The sequence below is a fragment of the Pteropus vampyrus genome, unplaced genomic scaffold, assembly GCF_000151845.1.
Source record: "Pteropus vampyrus isolate Shadow unplaced genomic scaffold, Pvam_2.0 Scaffold62, whole genome shotgun sequence".
NCBI classification, from domain to species: Eukaryota; Metazoa; Chordata; class Mammalia; order Chiroptera; family Pteropodidae; genus Pteropus; species Pteropus vampyrus.
In genome coordinates, this window is record NW_011888843.1 from 1,776,277 (window position 1) to 1,792,797 (window position 16,521).

Here is a 16,521-nt window from a genome sequence, read left to right on the forward strand (position 1 = left end):
TCATGGTTGTAAAGGGTGACCTTTGCTTAGTACAAGAGTTCTAACTCTTAACCTTGGCCCCAGGGAGGTGAGCCGGTCCAATTTCAATTGCATTTTGCCGTATTCGAATCGATCAAGCACTTTTTGAGAAGTGTTCTTGCTGATGTATCAATTAGCCTCTCACCACCTTCCCTCTCACTACATGTTCTGTATTTGTTTTCAGATGCTGAGCACAGTGCTTTCCATGTTTGCTGTGTATAGCACCCACAACAGTCTACTCAAGAAACAAGGACTTCCTTTTATTAATCAGATTGTTAGCTGGGTGATATTAGGTAAGAGGCCAGTCAAACCAAATCCAGTACCTTCACATCAAGTCGTAGCTTAAAATTATCCATTTACATCTGTGTTAGTGTTATTAATAGACATAATTTTGTTGCAGGAAAATAATAATGACCAGCTATTAGTTGCATCTATTGCTGGCATTTAACAAAGAAAGAACTTTTGTGAATGTTCATGTGTTAATAAGAATTACTTGATAGAATATTATTACCTGGTAAAAAGGCTATATATTTATTCACATCTAAGAGATAAAAATCTAAGAGATTCCAGAAGAGAAAACATATTTTCTCTTTTCCCCTCCCTTGCAACTAATATGCTATCTATGGGAGACACTCTAAGACCATCAAATACCCTTCTCATCAAAATTTCTTCCTAGATTTAGCATCCATTCATAAGTCTTCCCTGATCATGATGGCTACAGAATCATTTTCTAGCTCCAACACTCCTGCATTTACCAGAAGGGTCTCAGCATTCTACTGTGAGAATCCTCCCTCCTTCCCTATTCATTCATTCATTCATTCATTCATTCATTTATTATTATTATGGATTCGTGAGCTCCTGTTATTTCAGAGGTTTATAACTCATTGCTGTTGATACTTTGGTGCTCAAATTGTCCCAGACTTGGCCAGACAGACCCGCTTCAAGTTGGCTTGTAAATAGGCTATATATATATAATCACTTTTTTACTTTCTGGCATTAAGGAAATGTTTACCTCATAAGGCTTACCTTGTAGTCACCCTGCTATGGTGTATAATCCTTTTAATGTGTTTGCTAATATTTTGTTGAAAATTTTTATATTCATCAGGGATTTTATTCTATATTTTCTTTCTTGTAGTGCCCTCTGGATTTGATATCAGGTTAATACTAGCCTAGTAAACAATTTTGGAATTGTTCCCTACTGTTCAATTTTTTGGAAGAGTTTGAGAAGGATTGGCATTAACTATTCTGTAAATGTTTGGTAAAACTCACCAATGAAACCATCAGGTCCTGGACTATTATGTGTTGAGAGGTTTTCAGTTTCTGATTCAATCTCCTTACTTGCTGCTGGTCTATTTGGGTTTTTTATTTCTTCCTGATTTAGTCTTAGTAGATTTTATGTTTCTAGGAATTTATCTGTTTATTTTAGGCTATCCAATTCACAGGCATATAATCCTTCATAGTAGTCTCTTATAACCCTATGTATTTTGTTATATCAGTTGTAATGTCTCCTCTTTCATTTCTGATTTTTTTATTTGAATCTTCTGTTTTATCTTAGTCTAGCAAAAGGTTAGTCAATTTTGTTTATCTTTTTGAAGACCAGCTCTTAGTTTTATTGGTCTTCTCTATTATTTTTCTCGTCTCTACTTCACTTATTTCTGTTCTGATCTGTGTTATTTCCTTTCTTCTTCTAAGTTTGGACTTTGTTCTTTTTCCAGTTCCTTGAGGGATAAAGTTAGGTTGTTCGTTTAAGATCTTTCTATTTTATTAACATATGTACTTATCATCATAAATTTCTCCCTCAGAACTGCTTTTTCAGTATTCCATAGGTTTTGCTATATTTTATTTCTATTTTCATTTCATTTGAGATTTTAAAATGTCTCTTGATTTCTTTTTTGATCCATGTTTTTCAAGAATGTTTTATTTCTTTATATTTAATTTCTAAATGTTTAATTAAACGTTGTTTAATTTCCACATATTTGTAGATTTTCCAGCTTTCTTCTTGTGATTTCTAGTTTTATACCATTATGGTCAGTAAAGATACTTGGTATGATTTCAGTCTCCTCAAATTTGCTAAGACTGTTTTTTGCGGCCTATCCATGATCTATCCTGGATCTATCATAAGTTCCATATGCACTTGAGAAGAGTATGTATGCTGCTGTTGGGTGGAATGTTCTATAAATTTCTGGTAGGTCTATTTGGTTTAATGTATGATTCAAGTCTAATGTTTCCTTGTTTATCTTCTTTGTACAATTTATCTGTTGCTGAAAGTGAGTATTAAAGTCTCCTACTATTATTGTATTATTGTCTCTTTCTCCCTTCAGATCTGGTAGTATTTGCTTAATATATTTAGGTGCTTTGTTGTTGGGTGCATATGCATTTATGATTGTTATATCTTACTGATTGACCCCCTATATCATTATATAATGACCCTCTTTGTGTCTTGTTACCATCTTTTTGGCTTAAAGTCTGTTTACCTGATGTAACTATTGCTACTGTTAATTTTCTTTCAGTTTCCATTCGCATGGAATATCTTTTTCCATCCCTTCACTTTGAGCCCATGCATGTCCTTAAATCTGAAGAAAGTCTCTTGTAGGCTGGGCATATATTTTAAACAAGATAATTCCTCTTTGGGATTAGGAGAGCTAGGTACTAGAGAATACCTACAAAATGGTGCAAGGCATGAACCCAAAGGTAGGTCAGCATTATCTCCAGATGTCTCTTTCAGGCACTAATCTCCCAAAGTCTACCTCCAATGAGCATTTTTTATGAACATGCTGTAATCCACAAGTTATATGTTATGAATGTGGTTCTAACTTACGACATTCAGAATGGGCACTCTCATTTCCCCTTTAGCACCTCATCAGTCTTTTAGACAAAAGTATAAAAGAAGGGTAGAAAATAGTTTTACAGAAGAAGGCTCATTTGAACTGGCTTTTTAAATATGAAATATTATGTCATTTCTTTGTGTTAAAATATGTATCAGGTGATGATAACATTATTAGAACCACACATCTGAAAAAGAATTAGAAGCTATTTGACTAAGGATACTATAAATATAACTTGCATAGTCTTAAGTCCTACAGTACCTTAACCTTGAATGAGATTGTCTTTACATTTAACTTAGTAGATATTGACTAGTAATAATAATAGCAGCTAATAGTCATTAAGCACCTACTGTACCCTAGGCACTATGCTCAGGGAGGATTTTATAGGTAAATTTACACTAAACCTGACAACTTTTTTACATTATTTCTACTTGACAGATGGAAATACTGCTTAGATAGGTTAACAATCTTGCCCCATGGATAAACAGTTAATAAGTGATTCATACAGGATTGCATCCCAGGTCATCTGTCTCCACACTCTGGAGTATTTAAGTCCAGGCATATTGCCGTTCTAACTAGGGGGATTAGGAAGTTATGTACATTTCCATTCCAAAATAGAGATGGGATTGGTTTATGTTTTGCTACCCTTTCTCCCTTCATCTGCCCTTCTCCCACTGAAGTATTTGCTTTCTTATCCCGTCAGGAAAGATTATTTCATTTATAAGATTACTCTTATTACGACTCTCATGCATGATGAAGTCCTTTTTTCCTGTTTTTCTAAGTGGAGCACTACAACTTTCAATGAATACTTTACAATGGGAAAACTTGGGGGAAGAAAGAGTTAGGAAAAATCACTTTCTGGGGAGTAAGTGGTTTTTGAACTAAAATGCCTGATTAAGAGAAGAGTTGCTGAATCTTGAATAATATTTTCATTATATTTTTTATTGTTTACATTAGAAAATAAGAAGTTATTCATTTAGGAGTTAATATCACTGTAGCGATCGAGCCTGAATATAAATTGAGAAAATCTGAGCCAAAATTGGTTAAAACAATGAAATGTAATTTTAATTAAAAATATGGAGTTTCAAATTTCTTATAAAAATGATAAGGGCAAATATAGCCTCATTTTAAAAGTCGCACAAACAATAAGGGTCATATGTGATTACAGATCATTGAGTGCTTCTAAACTCGCGTAGGTCATGTGCCACATACTGACATTAACTGCCCTGCTTTGTTCGATCACAGCCTCTTCCTTCGTGGTGCCGCTGCTGAGTCCCACGGTTCTCTTTGAGCGGTTGGTCAGCATACTTCTTTCCTCGATGTCAACCTACCTACTTCTAAGCACAGGGTATAAACAGTTTTTAAAATTTCATTTTCAGTAGCAAGTTTTAAATGATATATTGACAGTTCTCTATGAGCATTTAATCTCTGGAAATGGAAAATGTATAAATCTTGAGGAATAAATTATAAATATTTTTTACTCTGTAAGAACTGTGTGTAACTTGAACCATAATCTTCAGTTCTCTTTTTCTTATTATTTTCATAGTATTACCTGTTGCCTTTGTCTTTCTGTTTATTCCCTTAAGTTGCCAAAATGTCATTTTACTTCATTATTAGAAAATTCTGATTGGTTATGGAAGAATTTTAAGTCTTAAACAATGGTTAGATGAATTAAAGTTCTTTCATGCACTTTAAATTGTGCTTTGATTTGTTCATTCTTCTTTGAATATATTTTCTTTTTATTTTTACTTATATCATATTCCAAATATTCCTTTTGATTCAGAAGACTTTTAGAATATTTTCTCAAAAGTTAAAGAATCCATTTTTATATAAGATTGAAATTTTCTTTCAATAAACCCCCAAAACTAGCTGCTTGACTTGGGGTGGATCCTGAATCGTTTCTAGAACTTACTAAAAACACCAATATATATTCTTCCCATCTATTTAGAAGAAAAAAAATTGTTTCACTTGCTTTTGAATTTGATTTCAGCCTTACTTAAATCTTTATGAGGATGAGAAATGCACACATTATAACAAACCCCGAATAGAGCAGAGATCGAATAACTGCCACTTTTGTTTGAAATTTGGCCCAAATATAAGATCTTGATTTCAATTTAACTAAACTAGGGATTCACCATTGTGCTGTCAATGGGTTATTCCCACATTGGATGATTTCGTAAAGCCATTTTGGGTCCAAGATTTGGATTCATTTTGGGGGAAACTTAGTTGTCCTAATTAAGAATTAATGGGATGTTATCAAAATCTTCATAGGAGACCCTAACATCCTAAATGACCTAGTTCCCCAGAGTTCTTACAATCCCCAGATAGGTGATGATCCAGTGGGCCGCTGAGCCTCCTTCTCTGAGCAAAGCTCCCACACCTGCTGTCTTTCATTTTCTCTCTGTGTAACCAGAGCTTGGGCATTGCTGTGAAAATGTAATAGAAGCAACATGGACATTTCACCAGTTACCTAATAAGATCTTAAGATGGGCTTGCTTGCAGACTTAGAACTTTGAACTTTCAGATAAAACTCGAACTATCAGCATATTCTTACTCAAGAGTTATTAACATAATGAGACCTTGAAACTCTTCATTCTTTTTCCCTTATTGGTGAAATTGTAGAGTAAATAATTTAGTTATAATCAGAATCAGTGTGTAAATGTATATATGAATTAGAATATGCACAAGTTTTTAGCCTAGATAAGAAAGCAGAGATAAAATCATTTCTATTTTAACCCACCATTTGGGGGTGACACATGAGTTTCATCGAAAGATCACACCCGGAGGTTGCCTTAAGAAAGTAAATGAGAGGGTCTGGAAATACGTGCTAACTTCTACACAGTTACTTAATAATCGATAAGCTGTTTCTTTTTGAACCTTCAAGTTCTAAAGCAATAAACAGATTTAAAGTAGTGTGTAGTTAGTTGGCTAAAAAGTAAAAATAAATCTAAAAGTAGATCTGATTTGCTGGATTAGAAATTAAGAAAGGAATGAAGAAAGGATAATTAAAGTTGGATTTTGAGTGAAAAAAATATATCACAATGTAGAGTGAATCATGTAACTAACATCAGAGATAAGTATTATAGTGTTTTAAATCATCAGTTTAACAGTAAAGATACCAAAACAGATGACCATAAGTATATTTAATTTAAGAAAATCTAGAAAGTAAAAATGCACACCTAAATTCAGAATATTGAGTATGACTATATTAATGAATGTATTAAGAAATATATTTTCAACAGCAGTAAGTATATTGACATTTGCAAGAAAATTCAAGTGCAGTAGCCTGAACAACACAGTCCACAGTCTAATAATTTCAGTTAGTACATTTTTTAGTTTTGCGAAACATAGTCCACCTGTTATTGTTCCATATCACTATTCTGGGTGACCTAGAGGGTCCTCTATGTAAATTAATGAACAATCAGAATTATAGGATATTTAAAAGAAGTGCAGTTTTATTACTTTACAGAAACACAGTAATAGTAATCCTAAATTCTAACAATGCATTCTTGATTTAATGAATAAAGAAGATTCATTTTTAATCAGCACTTAATTATTTTTATGCAAATGGAAGTTATTGTAATAGTTGAAAATAGTTCTCTTAGATTGGTTAAAATTTCCTTCTGAAATTTGTTTTATATTATCCCTTTGCTCAGCACACTGTAATACAAAGCTAAATGCCTTTTCAGGCCTGTTCAATTTGCACAGAGACCAAACTAGCAGATGCTAATTTAGTAAGGTTTTATTATGTACACTGTGAGCCCATGATGACATTTTATTGGTATTTTAGTTTATTAATTCAGATATGCAGACTTTATACAAGAAATTGATTGTCAAAAGAAATAAAGTCTCATAGGAAGATTGCCTTTATCAGATTTATCTACAGCTTACAAAAGAAAGTGATAATAGTTTATAGTTTTTGAAAGGAAATAAATCCATAGCACTATTTATAGAACTATGGAATTTCTGTTTTTGTATATTAGAAAAGAATCATTTTATATATAACTGCAAATATTTAAAAAATTGCAGCCCTCTTTTGCTCAGAGTATACACCTTCTTAATTCGATTAACTGACAATTGTTTTTTCTTTCACACTGCCAGTGTTGAGCGCTAGACAGACATACAGTCAAAACATTTAGTGGACCCCAGGTGTATAATAGAGTTGTAAGCTGCTATAAAATAAAGACTTTATTTTACAGTGTTAGGCAATTACTAAATGCAACAATTAAGTTATCGTGAGTTAAGGTATGAGTTGTATGATATAAAGAATGACTAGAGGAAGAGTTTGAGTAGGGGGAGCTGAGTTGGTGCCATCAAGGACTGAGGGGAAGATGAACTAAGTTTTAAAGAATGAGTAGGATACAGACATTCTGAATCTTGTCTTTCAATTATATTTTTTAAATCATTGTAAAAATAGTGTAATCACATTTTGGAAAGTAGGAATAAGGGAGAAAATAATTTATTAACCTTGCCTCTCCTGTTGATGTTCTGATACACTTCCTTCCAGTCTTACCTCTGTATTTGTTTTTTTTAACATAGTATTTATCATAGTCTATCTTTTTTTTCTACTTAAAATTAGGTTAGAAACTTTTCCCATATGGTACATAGGTTTCTAACCATTTTAATGGATATTTAATATTCTGTGATGTGAATGCACCTTAGCCATTTCTCTATTTCCACTTTTTATTATCATAAATAATATTTTGAGTTATGTTTTTATGCATAAGCTTTTTATATAGATTAGATTATTTACTTTTTTACTTCTCAGATGTAGTATAGGTGGGCCACAGAGTATGAACTGTTTTTGTTTTTGTTTTCGTTTTATCTTTTGTCTTAAGAACAGAGTCAGTTTATAATATCACCAACAACCTGTGAGGGGTTTTATTTCATGATGTCCTTCACAATATTTGGTATTTTCATCTTAAAAAAAGAATATCAAATGCTATTTTAATTGGTCAAAATGGTATGGTTTTGTATATCTATCTGTACTTGTTTTAGTAAAGATATTTTTTTGTTTACCTATTGTCTGTTCATATCCTTGGGGATTCTTAATCATATACCAAGTGATTTGTGTATGCTTTCTCAAACCTAAAGGTTTCCTTCTGCCCAGTCTTCATTGTTTTCGTTTTATGACCTGTGGTAGAGTTTAAAGCATTTCGTTTCTTATGTTTAGGAAATAATGCCATATGGAATAGAGTTCAATAGTTGAAAAAGTTGAAAGAGAAATAAAGGGGTTTTTTTTGTTTGGATTTGGTTTGTTTGTTTTGTAACTTCCAATTAGATAAGTAAGTCACTCAACAAGTACTTGTGAGCTGAGCCTGCACTGGTGACAAGACTGACACAAAGATTTCACAGACTAGCAGGAAATACATATAAGTAAACGTATGATTGTGATAATAGAGTATTTTGAGGGACTACAAAGGTGGAACAGTTATTCCAAGCTAGGACAGAAAAGAGTTACAAAAGGCTCTGTCACTGTGTTATCTCATGAGCATTTCTCCTTTGTCCAGAGATGTACCGCCTAGAGATATACTGTACATTATTTAATCACTCACCTGTGGATCTGTACATTGTTTTTCCCTTCTGTAAATGATATTACAATAAACATCTTCATGTGGAGATTGTAGTGCATATGTCTGATTATTTTCTCTTGGAATTCCTAGAAGTGACATTATTGGATTATAGTATATGAATATTTTTGAGATTCTTGATACATAATGTTAGATTACCTTCTAGAAGGTATTTTTTTCCTATATAGAGAGTATGAGAGTCTTTTTTTTCATTCCTCTGTGTCAACATTATTTTTTTTAACTATAGATAAATATGGTAAATGAATATGGTATCTCCCTATTGTTGTAGTTTTCATGTCAGTTATCAGTAAGGTCAAATGTTTTTATGTGTTTATCGGTTCTTTGTTTTCTTTTTGAGAGATTTATGTTCCTGTTCTGTACCCATTAAAAAAAAATTGGGGACATTCGTCTTGCTCTTCTATGTATATTTATAATTTTAACTCAGGAATTGTCTTTTTACCTTTGCCTTAATATTTTCTTTCTTTTCTGTGTATTTTTGTCATTTACCTCATGAGTTATTTTTAAATATCTCAGCTGTTTTAAACATGTCATGATCTTAAGATTTAATATAATTCAAAAAGATATAGTGTTGGAGTTAATATTTAAATGTTACTTTCCTTCTGGAAAACCTAAAAAATTTAAATTTTGTGATATTGTGAGTTAGAAATATTATCAAGATTGTTTTAATTTTGAGAACGACTTTTCAGTATAAATTTGCATTTTAATTTGTTTAACATTTTTTTCTTTTCATCCCTATCCTCCCATTTGCACCCCGTACCCACCCAATCTCTTAGGTATGAAGCTTTTTTCCCATTAGTGTTGTCATGTTTGATGTTTGTCTGGATACACATAGAACAAGAAATCCTACAACAATCTGGTGTTTCCTGTAAACAGAAGGTAGCCTGTCAACATCATCATTGCATTTATTTGAGAATATTGAATACTCTCTATCCTGTAAGGAAGTTGCGATGTTATTTCATCAAAAATTCTTTCTACTTAAAATTTTATACTATTTAAGCTATTAACCATTAATAATTAAGTTAAATAGTTTGTAAAGAAATTTTTTACTTATAATAGAAAAGCATGATTTTACACTTTTATAAATGTTCTCTAGGTTGGGGCATTTTGTAGAGATTATTTGTGAATCACTGACATAAAAAAACACCAGAATAAGTGAAGAAGTGGAGGAGAATGTTCTTTATTTTATTTTCCTGGATTTTCACATCTAATTTTTATTCTTTCAGTTTATTTTATACGGAAGAATATTTATGTGATCACAAATCTGTTTATGAATTTGATCATAAGGTGACATTTATGTTCCCTGTGTTATTTTCCTCTTTGGTCATCCTAATCCAAAGTGCTTATTCTGTCACCTTAGTAATTGTGGCCTCAGACCAAATCTTACACTGTTTATTCAATGCAATATTCTTTGAATTGGCTAAAAAACAATCAAATTTTAAGGACACTTCTATTATCCTGAGATAGAGTTAAATTGATGTCTCTTGCCTTTATTTTAGAGCTGACAGTAATTATGAAAAATATGTAGTAGAATATTTATAATTTTACTGAGGTTAGTTAAAATGAATATTGCAGGAAAACTCCTGCAATATCCTTAATTGGTTCCAGTTGAATTTATACTGATAATTTAGAATAATTAATTTCAATAAAGAAGAAACTTTATTGAAATATATGAATAATTACTGGTTTTTAACTTTCAGCCCTGCAATATTAAAACAATACATGAAAAAGCAGTTTTGATTAGATTTACATAAATGGTTAGATTGTCCTCAATATTAAATATTAAATACTTTAATGTTAAGTATTAAATTTCAAAGTGAGTTTTGTGTCATTTTTAAATTTTTATTTTTTAACTAAAAGCAGATCTGTCTTTTTCTAGAAGAGTATTAAAGCATCCTAAGAACTTATTGGACAATTACATGAGGAGTGGGGGATGCAGAAAGTCCCCTTTAAATTCACCCATTATTTTTTGGGTGGGCGAGTTAAGCAGGAGTGTACACATCTTGGAATAGAGTGACTTTCTATTTTACCAAAGACAGAAATAATTTACTTATTTATAGAGAGAAAATAATTTGCCTACAAATAGAATTAACAGAAGAACAAAAAACAGAGAAATGTTTAATTCGATCATGCTTTTTAATATCATACCATACCTGGGTTCGAGAAGATCAGGACACTCTGAGAAATCAGGTCTTAGAAACGTGAAGATTTATATAGGTGTTTAAAAATGAAGCGTTTATATAGGATAAGAAAAAGCCCAATTCTCACTTTCATTACATGTACAGCAATACTACAATTCTATTCAATATATTATTAGCAACATATTTTACCTTTTGGCAGATTTTATTAAGATTTGATTAAGCTATAGGAAAAGAGTTATTGTTTTTATTTGTTTGTTTGGTTTTTGTCAGTACGAGGTATCTTTCTAACTATAATAACTTACACTGTAAGTTTGCCTTTGGGGGTAGAAGTTAGCAAACTGTTATTATGCATTCATATATTTGTTATTTTTCACAGGTCACCAGTATCCAGTTCACCTGTAATACTGATATAACTCAGTTTCGGCAGCTCTGTCCGGATGACATTCGTAGGGCCTTTTTCCTTGTATCCTTTGTTTGGACCTTTTTAAGTTGCCGCACCCTCTCATTTAATGGAGTAAGAGGACATGGAATATGTTTCTGCCTGTCACTTAATAGTGATATTACCTTGGAGGCTATTAACACCACATAATTTTCTCAGTTTAATTTAAAAATTTTTTGAAACTATAGAAAAGCATAAAGAATGATATAACAAACAAATGTATACGTGTATTCCTACCATTCATGATATCAACAATTAATATTTTGTTATATATGTCACATATTTTTTAAAAATGAAAACATTACAGCTAAAGCCAAAGTCTAGTTTCAACTCCCAACTCCAATCTAATTTCCTTCATCTAGAAGAAACCACTGTTATGAGTTTGGTTTGTATCTTTTTATGTGCGTTCTATACTATACTCAGATAACATCTCTCTCACAAGGTTGTTGGATCACATCAGAGGCCATATTGTGTGAAAGTTATTAGAATTAGAAGTTTGAAAGATAATATGGCAGAACAAAGTCTCACTTTGGGAAGATTGGCTGACCTGCTTTAAGAAATTCATCGAGAGGTATTTCCTTTGAACTTACCATGGTACACAGGTGGACCTTACAGGTCCAGAAAATCAGTGTTCTCATTCTCACCTCTGCCTCTTGCTTTTTGCTCTCAATTTTGCTTTCTCTCTTTTTGCAGGCTCCTTCCACTCAGCCTCTACTATTAAAACACTTCTGTCCTTGAACCCTGCATCCCCCTGAATTATAATTTCATCTCGTCCTTTCTGTTTACTTCCAAGCTCTTCGAAAGAAAAATCTTTAGTTGCTGCTGCCATTTCCTCCCATTTATGTGCTATATCCTCAAACCTAGAACAATGCTTGGCACATAGTAGTGTGGCATATAGTAGCTCTATGTATGTTTGTCAGATGTCTTTGAAGCTTTACTCTCAGTGGTCAGCAGGGGCTTCCTGACTGCACAGTCTAATCTATTTAGTTTTACTTAATCACTCTATAACATTCAGCTCTTGATTTCTCTCTCTATTTTCCCGTGACTTCAGGCCACGATCCTGGTTCTTTTCTTAGCTTTTTAGGTCATCTCTATTCTCCTTCACTAAAACTTACTCTTCCTTTGTCTGATCTTGAACCTTGAGCAAGTCATGATCAAATGTACAAATGAAAATGCAAATTACCCTCGTGGTAGTATAGGTATATCTTTTCTAAATGAAAAAGAAATTTGTGTGAATTCTGACTTGTTTTGGCATTTCCTTAACTATTTAGGTTTTCTTCTTATTGACAGCGTTTTTTGGAACTGGGAATATAGCTTCTCTTAACAGGTAATTTTAAATGAAAACGTAGATACATACAACCAAAAAGTAATACAAATTGAGATTTTGTCCTATACCTTACTTTTTATACTGAAGGATATATTTTGGAGATTGGTTTCTATTGGCACATACAGATCTTCCCCATTCATTTTAGTGGCCTCATAATGTTCCTTGACACAGTTTATTCTTGTCTTTTCATAAGAGTAGATTTTAGCAGACATTCTTTTAAAGTTACAATGTGAATTCTAAAATCATTTTTCTTTATGTTGCTTCCTTAGCTTTGACCTTGCTTCTGTCTACTGCTTTTTGACTATATTTAGTCCTTTTACTATGGGAGCCCTGATGATGTGGAAGGTTAGTTCTCTTATCTTATAATTTTATTTATTAAGATTATGAACTCACTGTGACATTAAGATTATGGGACATTAAGAATTAAGTCATCGTGACATAGTAAATAGCATGGAAAGAAGATACCTTCTTAGACACTGCAGAACAGGAGGTGGGACCCGCTAGCCTTTACTCCAAAATGTAATCTTTTTGCTTTACTGTTAAGCTCATTAAACTTCAAAAGAGTAGAGCTTCTCTCTTCGCCCTGAGAAGTCCTGTCAGAGGGGATTAGAGCCTGTGGAGAGCTGTAGTGCAGATCAAAGCCGCACTGCTCCTCAAGACCTAAGGCTCCCCTAACCCACGTTCCCCACCCATGAGACTGCCAACATGTTACAGTCTTTTCTTATAATCCTTGTACCCAGGATTGACTGTTTCATTTAACTAATATGTCATCGAGTGCTTACATTCAGTAATGCGCCAAGCACAAGCTGGGTGCTAAGGTCACCAGTGTAATGACAAATCCTCAGCTTCTCAGGTTCAGACTATCCAGTAGAATGTAATTCATGTTCTTTCCCTTCTTCTCTAGGGTGATTGTGCCTGTCTTACTTCCTCTAGCATAGTGCCTGGCACATTTTATGTGGTTAATACAGTCCTCCCTTGGTATCCATGGGGGATTGGTTCCAGGACCCCCCATGGATACCAAAATTCATGATGCTTCAGTCCCTTATGTAAAACGATGTGGTATTTGCACTTTCTCTTAATTATTTTAAATCATGTCTAGAGTATTTATCATACCTAATACAATGTAAATACTATGTAATTTGTTGGTATAATGTATTGTCTAGAAAATAATGACCAGAAAAAAAAGTATGCATTTTCAGTACAGACTCAACCATTGTAGGCCTAACTACATAGTACATGTCAGCAACAACATAGCTTTTTTTCCCAAATATTTTCAATCCATGATTGATTGAATTCGTGTATACAGAGGGCCAACTGAATTATATTTGTTTAAATAAAGTAACTAATATCTGCCAAAAACCTGATTGCCTTCAGTTAATATCACAGAAGTAATAATTGTTTAAAAGTATGTATCTCTAAATAGGATTAATATTCTTTTTTTTGTTACTGCACTAGTATAAATGTAAATTTAAGAATGTTAAAAAGATGTTCATTATGTCATGTCCCATTCTCTATTGAATTACTTTAAAACATGTATTGTTTCCTTAATCTTAATTTACATTTTTAATAATGGTAGTTGTTCTTTTCTCAGTATATTAAAGACCACAGGCCTTTAATTAAAAACAAAGAAAAAAGCAAGAAAAATAAAGTTTAAGTTGGAACACTAGATCTTCTAGTCTAATTCGGTGAGCTTTACTGACAAGATGCACTTGACTCTTTGTGACTGATGTGGCTGGATGTGAAAGGCCTGAACTCTATTTTAGTCAAATATCCTCCACTTGAAAAGGAATCTTATGCAATCTTAAACATTTATTTTATATACCCTCTCCTCTTTTTTAAAACATCAAGTATATATTTTTTTAAAAAATTTGTCATTGGAAAGCAGTATCTCAAAATATTATCAGTACTAGCTTTGTATTATGGATTTTCAACTAGTATAAATTTTATTACACCTTTCTGAATATTTTACTAATTTTTTTACAATGAGTTTGAATTTTATAATCAGAAATTATTATAAAACAACAAAAAACAATGGTAAAGCAGCTAAATCATGTTTATGGAGTTAATAGTATCAAATAACCAGATAGGTTCAGGGATCTGTGAATCAAATTATTAGGTTTCATAACATTTCATTTGGGCATTCTGTGCCTGTCTCATCCTCTTGGAATCATTTGAACATGGTCCTTTATTAACGAGTTAAGTGGAACAAAATTTTGTAATAGGTTTTATTTGGAATGTGTGTTGATATTTGTTATTTTTTATACTACATATGCCATCAATTTAGATTTTAAAATCAGTTTCATCACTGTTCTATATGTCATTGGTGTCCTGGTTTTATTTCATTGTTTGCTCTTCACTAATATAGATAATATTTATTTTAGAAATTGAAATATTTTTATAAACAGAAACAGTATTTATTTCAAAAAGTTTTTCAAATGCTTCAGCTACCATGGCATCATTTGTTGTTCTTTTAAACAGATTTTAATCCCTTTTGTTCTTGTGATGTGTGCTTTTGAAGCAGTTCAGTTAACTACCCAGTTATCATCAAAAAGGTAAGATGTTTACGAACCATTGGATTCGCCCATTTTTAGGAAATGAGAGTAGGCATTTGAGGGTATTTTGTGCGATTGCTATTAAGACACTGTGACATAAGTTGTTTATTATAAAAATGAGAAAAAATGCTTTACGCGTTTAGTCAGAGTTCAGTTGTCATTAGGGGAGAATAGTTGATTAGAGCCTCTAGCAGACAAATATACTTTCTCAACTATGAAATGTTACTAGAATATTACTAAAGCTAGTGAAAAGCCTCCCTAGAAAACAGCAAAACATAAATTTTAAATTATTATAGTTAATGACTTGTTTGTTATAAATATAACCATGCCTACAGAAGAACAAGGGATATCATTCTAACTTGTTTAGGGGGTTATTTCTTAAATATTTTCATTTTACACAGCTTGAAATTAACTATTCTAAATGTCAGTAGTATACATAGTTTCTCAGTCTTGATTTCTACACATTTGACAAATGGAATGGAAAGTATTCTTTCTGAGTTTTGAGGAATTTCTGGAGCAGACAGTCTTAAGCAATCAAGCCTCTGGAAGAGAAGCTGTCAACTCTACTATTTGCTTTTTTTAACCAATGAAATTGCCTCATCAGCATAGGACTGATCAGCCTCTCTGAAAGACGCTTGAGATAAATATGAAGGTTCTTAGCAGTTCAGTTATCCTTGAATTAAACTGGCATATTCAATGCTGAAAGAAATAACTGATATTAACATAAATTAGCATGTTATTCTTAATGAGTTTAAGCTAAAACTGGGTTTAGCATATGCCATAATAATAATAAAAAACAACCAGATTTTCTTCCACAGTTTAAAAATCGTAGAAATATCCTTTCTAGTTTAATTTTGTATATTTTTACAGGATATTTACATACATTTAACATTGAAAGCATTTATACCTTGTCAATATCACATAAAAGATAGTTACTTAGAAGCAATAAAAAGACTGGTAAACTGGTAGATACTTTCTTGCATTTGTTAATGGATACATTTTTTAGAAGATATTTTAACTAATGTTTAAATCAAAAGAGCTGGATTCATGTGGAATGAGAAGTAGAAGTCTCATCAAAGTGTGTGTATGTAAACATATATTAGTGTGTGTGTGCATGCATGTGTGTGTGGTAATTCTATGCTGAGACTAATGCAGTGAAAAACTAAAACCAAAGGGAGACGACTGAGGCAAAACTGACATTTATAAATGTCTTGGCTTTGACAACAAACCTTTACAAGTCACTGACATTTCTCCCTCAATGTCACATTGACCCCTCAAATTTAATATGTCACACATTGAAGCTAGCAATTCCCTTTCTTCCTATTGAAAACTAGCTCCTCATCCTGTTTTCTTTAGTTAATCCATCACACAAGCCTAAGTTCAGTCATCCCTCATTGCCATATCCACTTGCTAAACGTCACTGTGAGGTGATAATTTTCTGTTGTTTAAGCTGCCCAGTCTAACTCTGAAGGCAGAGATTGTATCTTTCCTTATGTGTTTAAATTTTTTAGAACTTTAGTTATAAGTAGTGAGAAAGGAACCAGTATGTATTAGGTACCTGCCATATGCAGGGACTGTGTTAGGTGCTTTACATAAGTTACCTGAATTGATTTCCCCAACAATACAGTGAA

General features: G+C 32.4%; 1 protein-coding gene across 1 annotated transcript in view; it reads left to right on the forward strand.

The window, feature by feature from the left end:
• Window positions 1-16,521, forward strand: part of PIGN (phosphatidylinositol glycan anchor biosynthesis class N) — an 84,952-nt gene that overhangs the window by 47,054 nt on the left and 21,377 nt on the right. Inside the window, exons 22-28 of the mRNA XM_011361068.2 lie at window positions 203-311; window positions 4,089-4,191; window positions 9,208-9,310; window positions 10,949-11,035; window positions 12,283-12,338; window positions 12,608-12,683; window positions 14,817-14,890. Coding sequence (XP_011359370.1) covers window positions 203-311; window positions 4,089-4,191; window positions 9,208-9,310; window positions 10,949-11,035; window positions 12,283-12,338; window positions 12,608-12,683; window positions 14,817-14,890 — 608 coding nt within the window. The remainder of the gene's footprint in view (window positions 1-202; window positions 312-4,088; window positions 4,192-9,207; window positions 9,311-10,948; window positions 11,036-12,282; window positions 12,339-12,607; window positions 12,684-14,816; window positions 14,891-16,521) is intronic.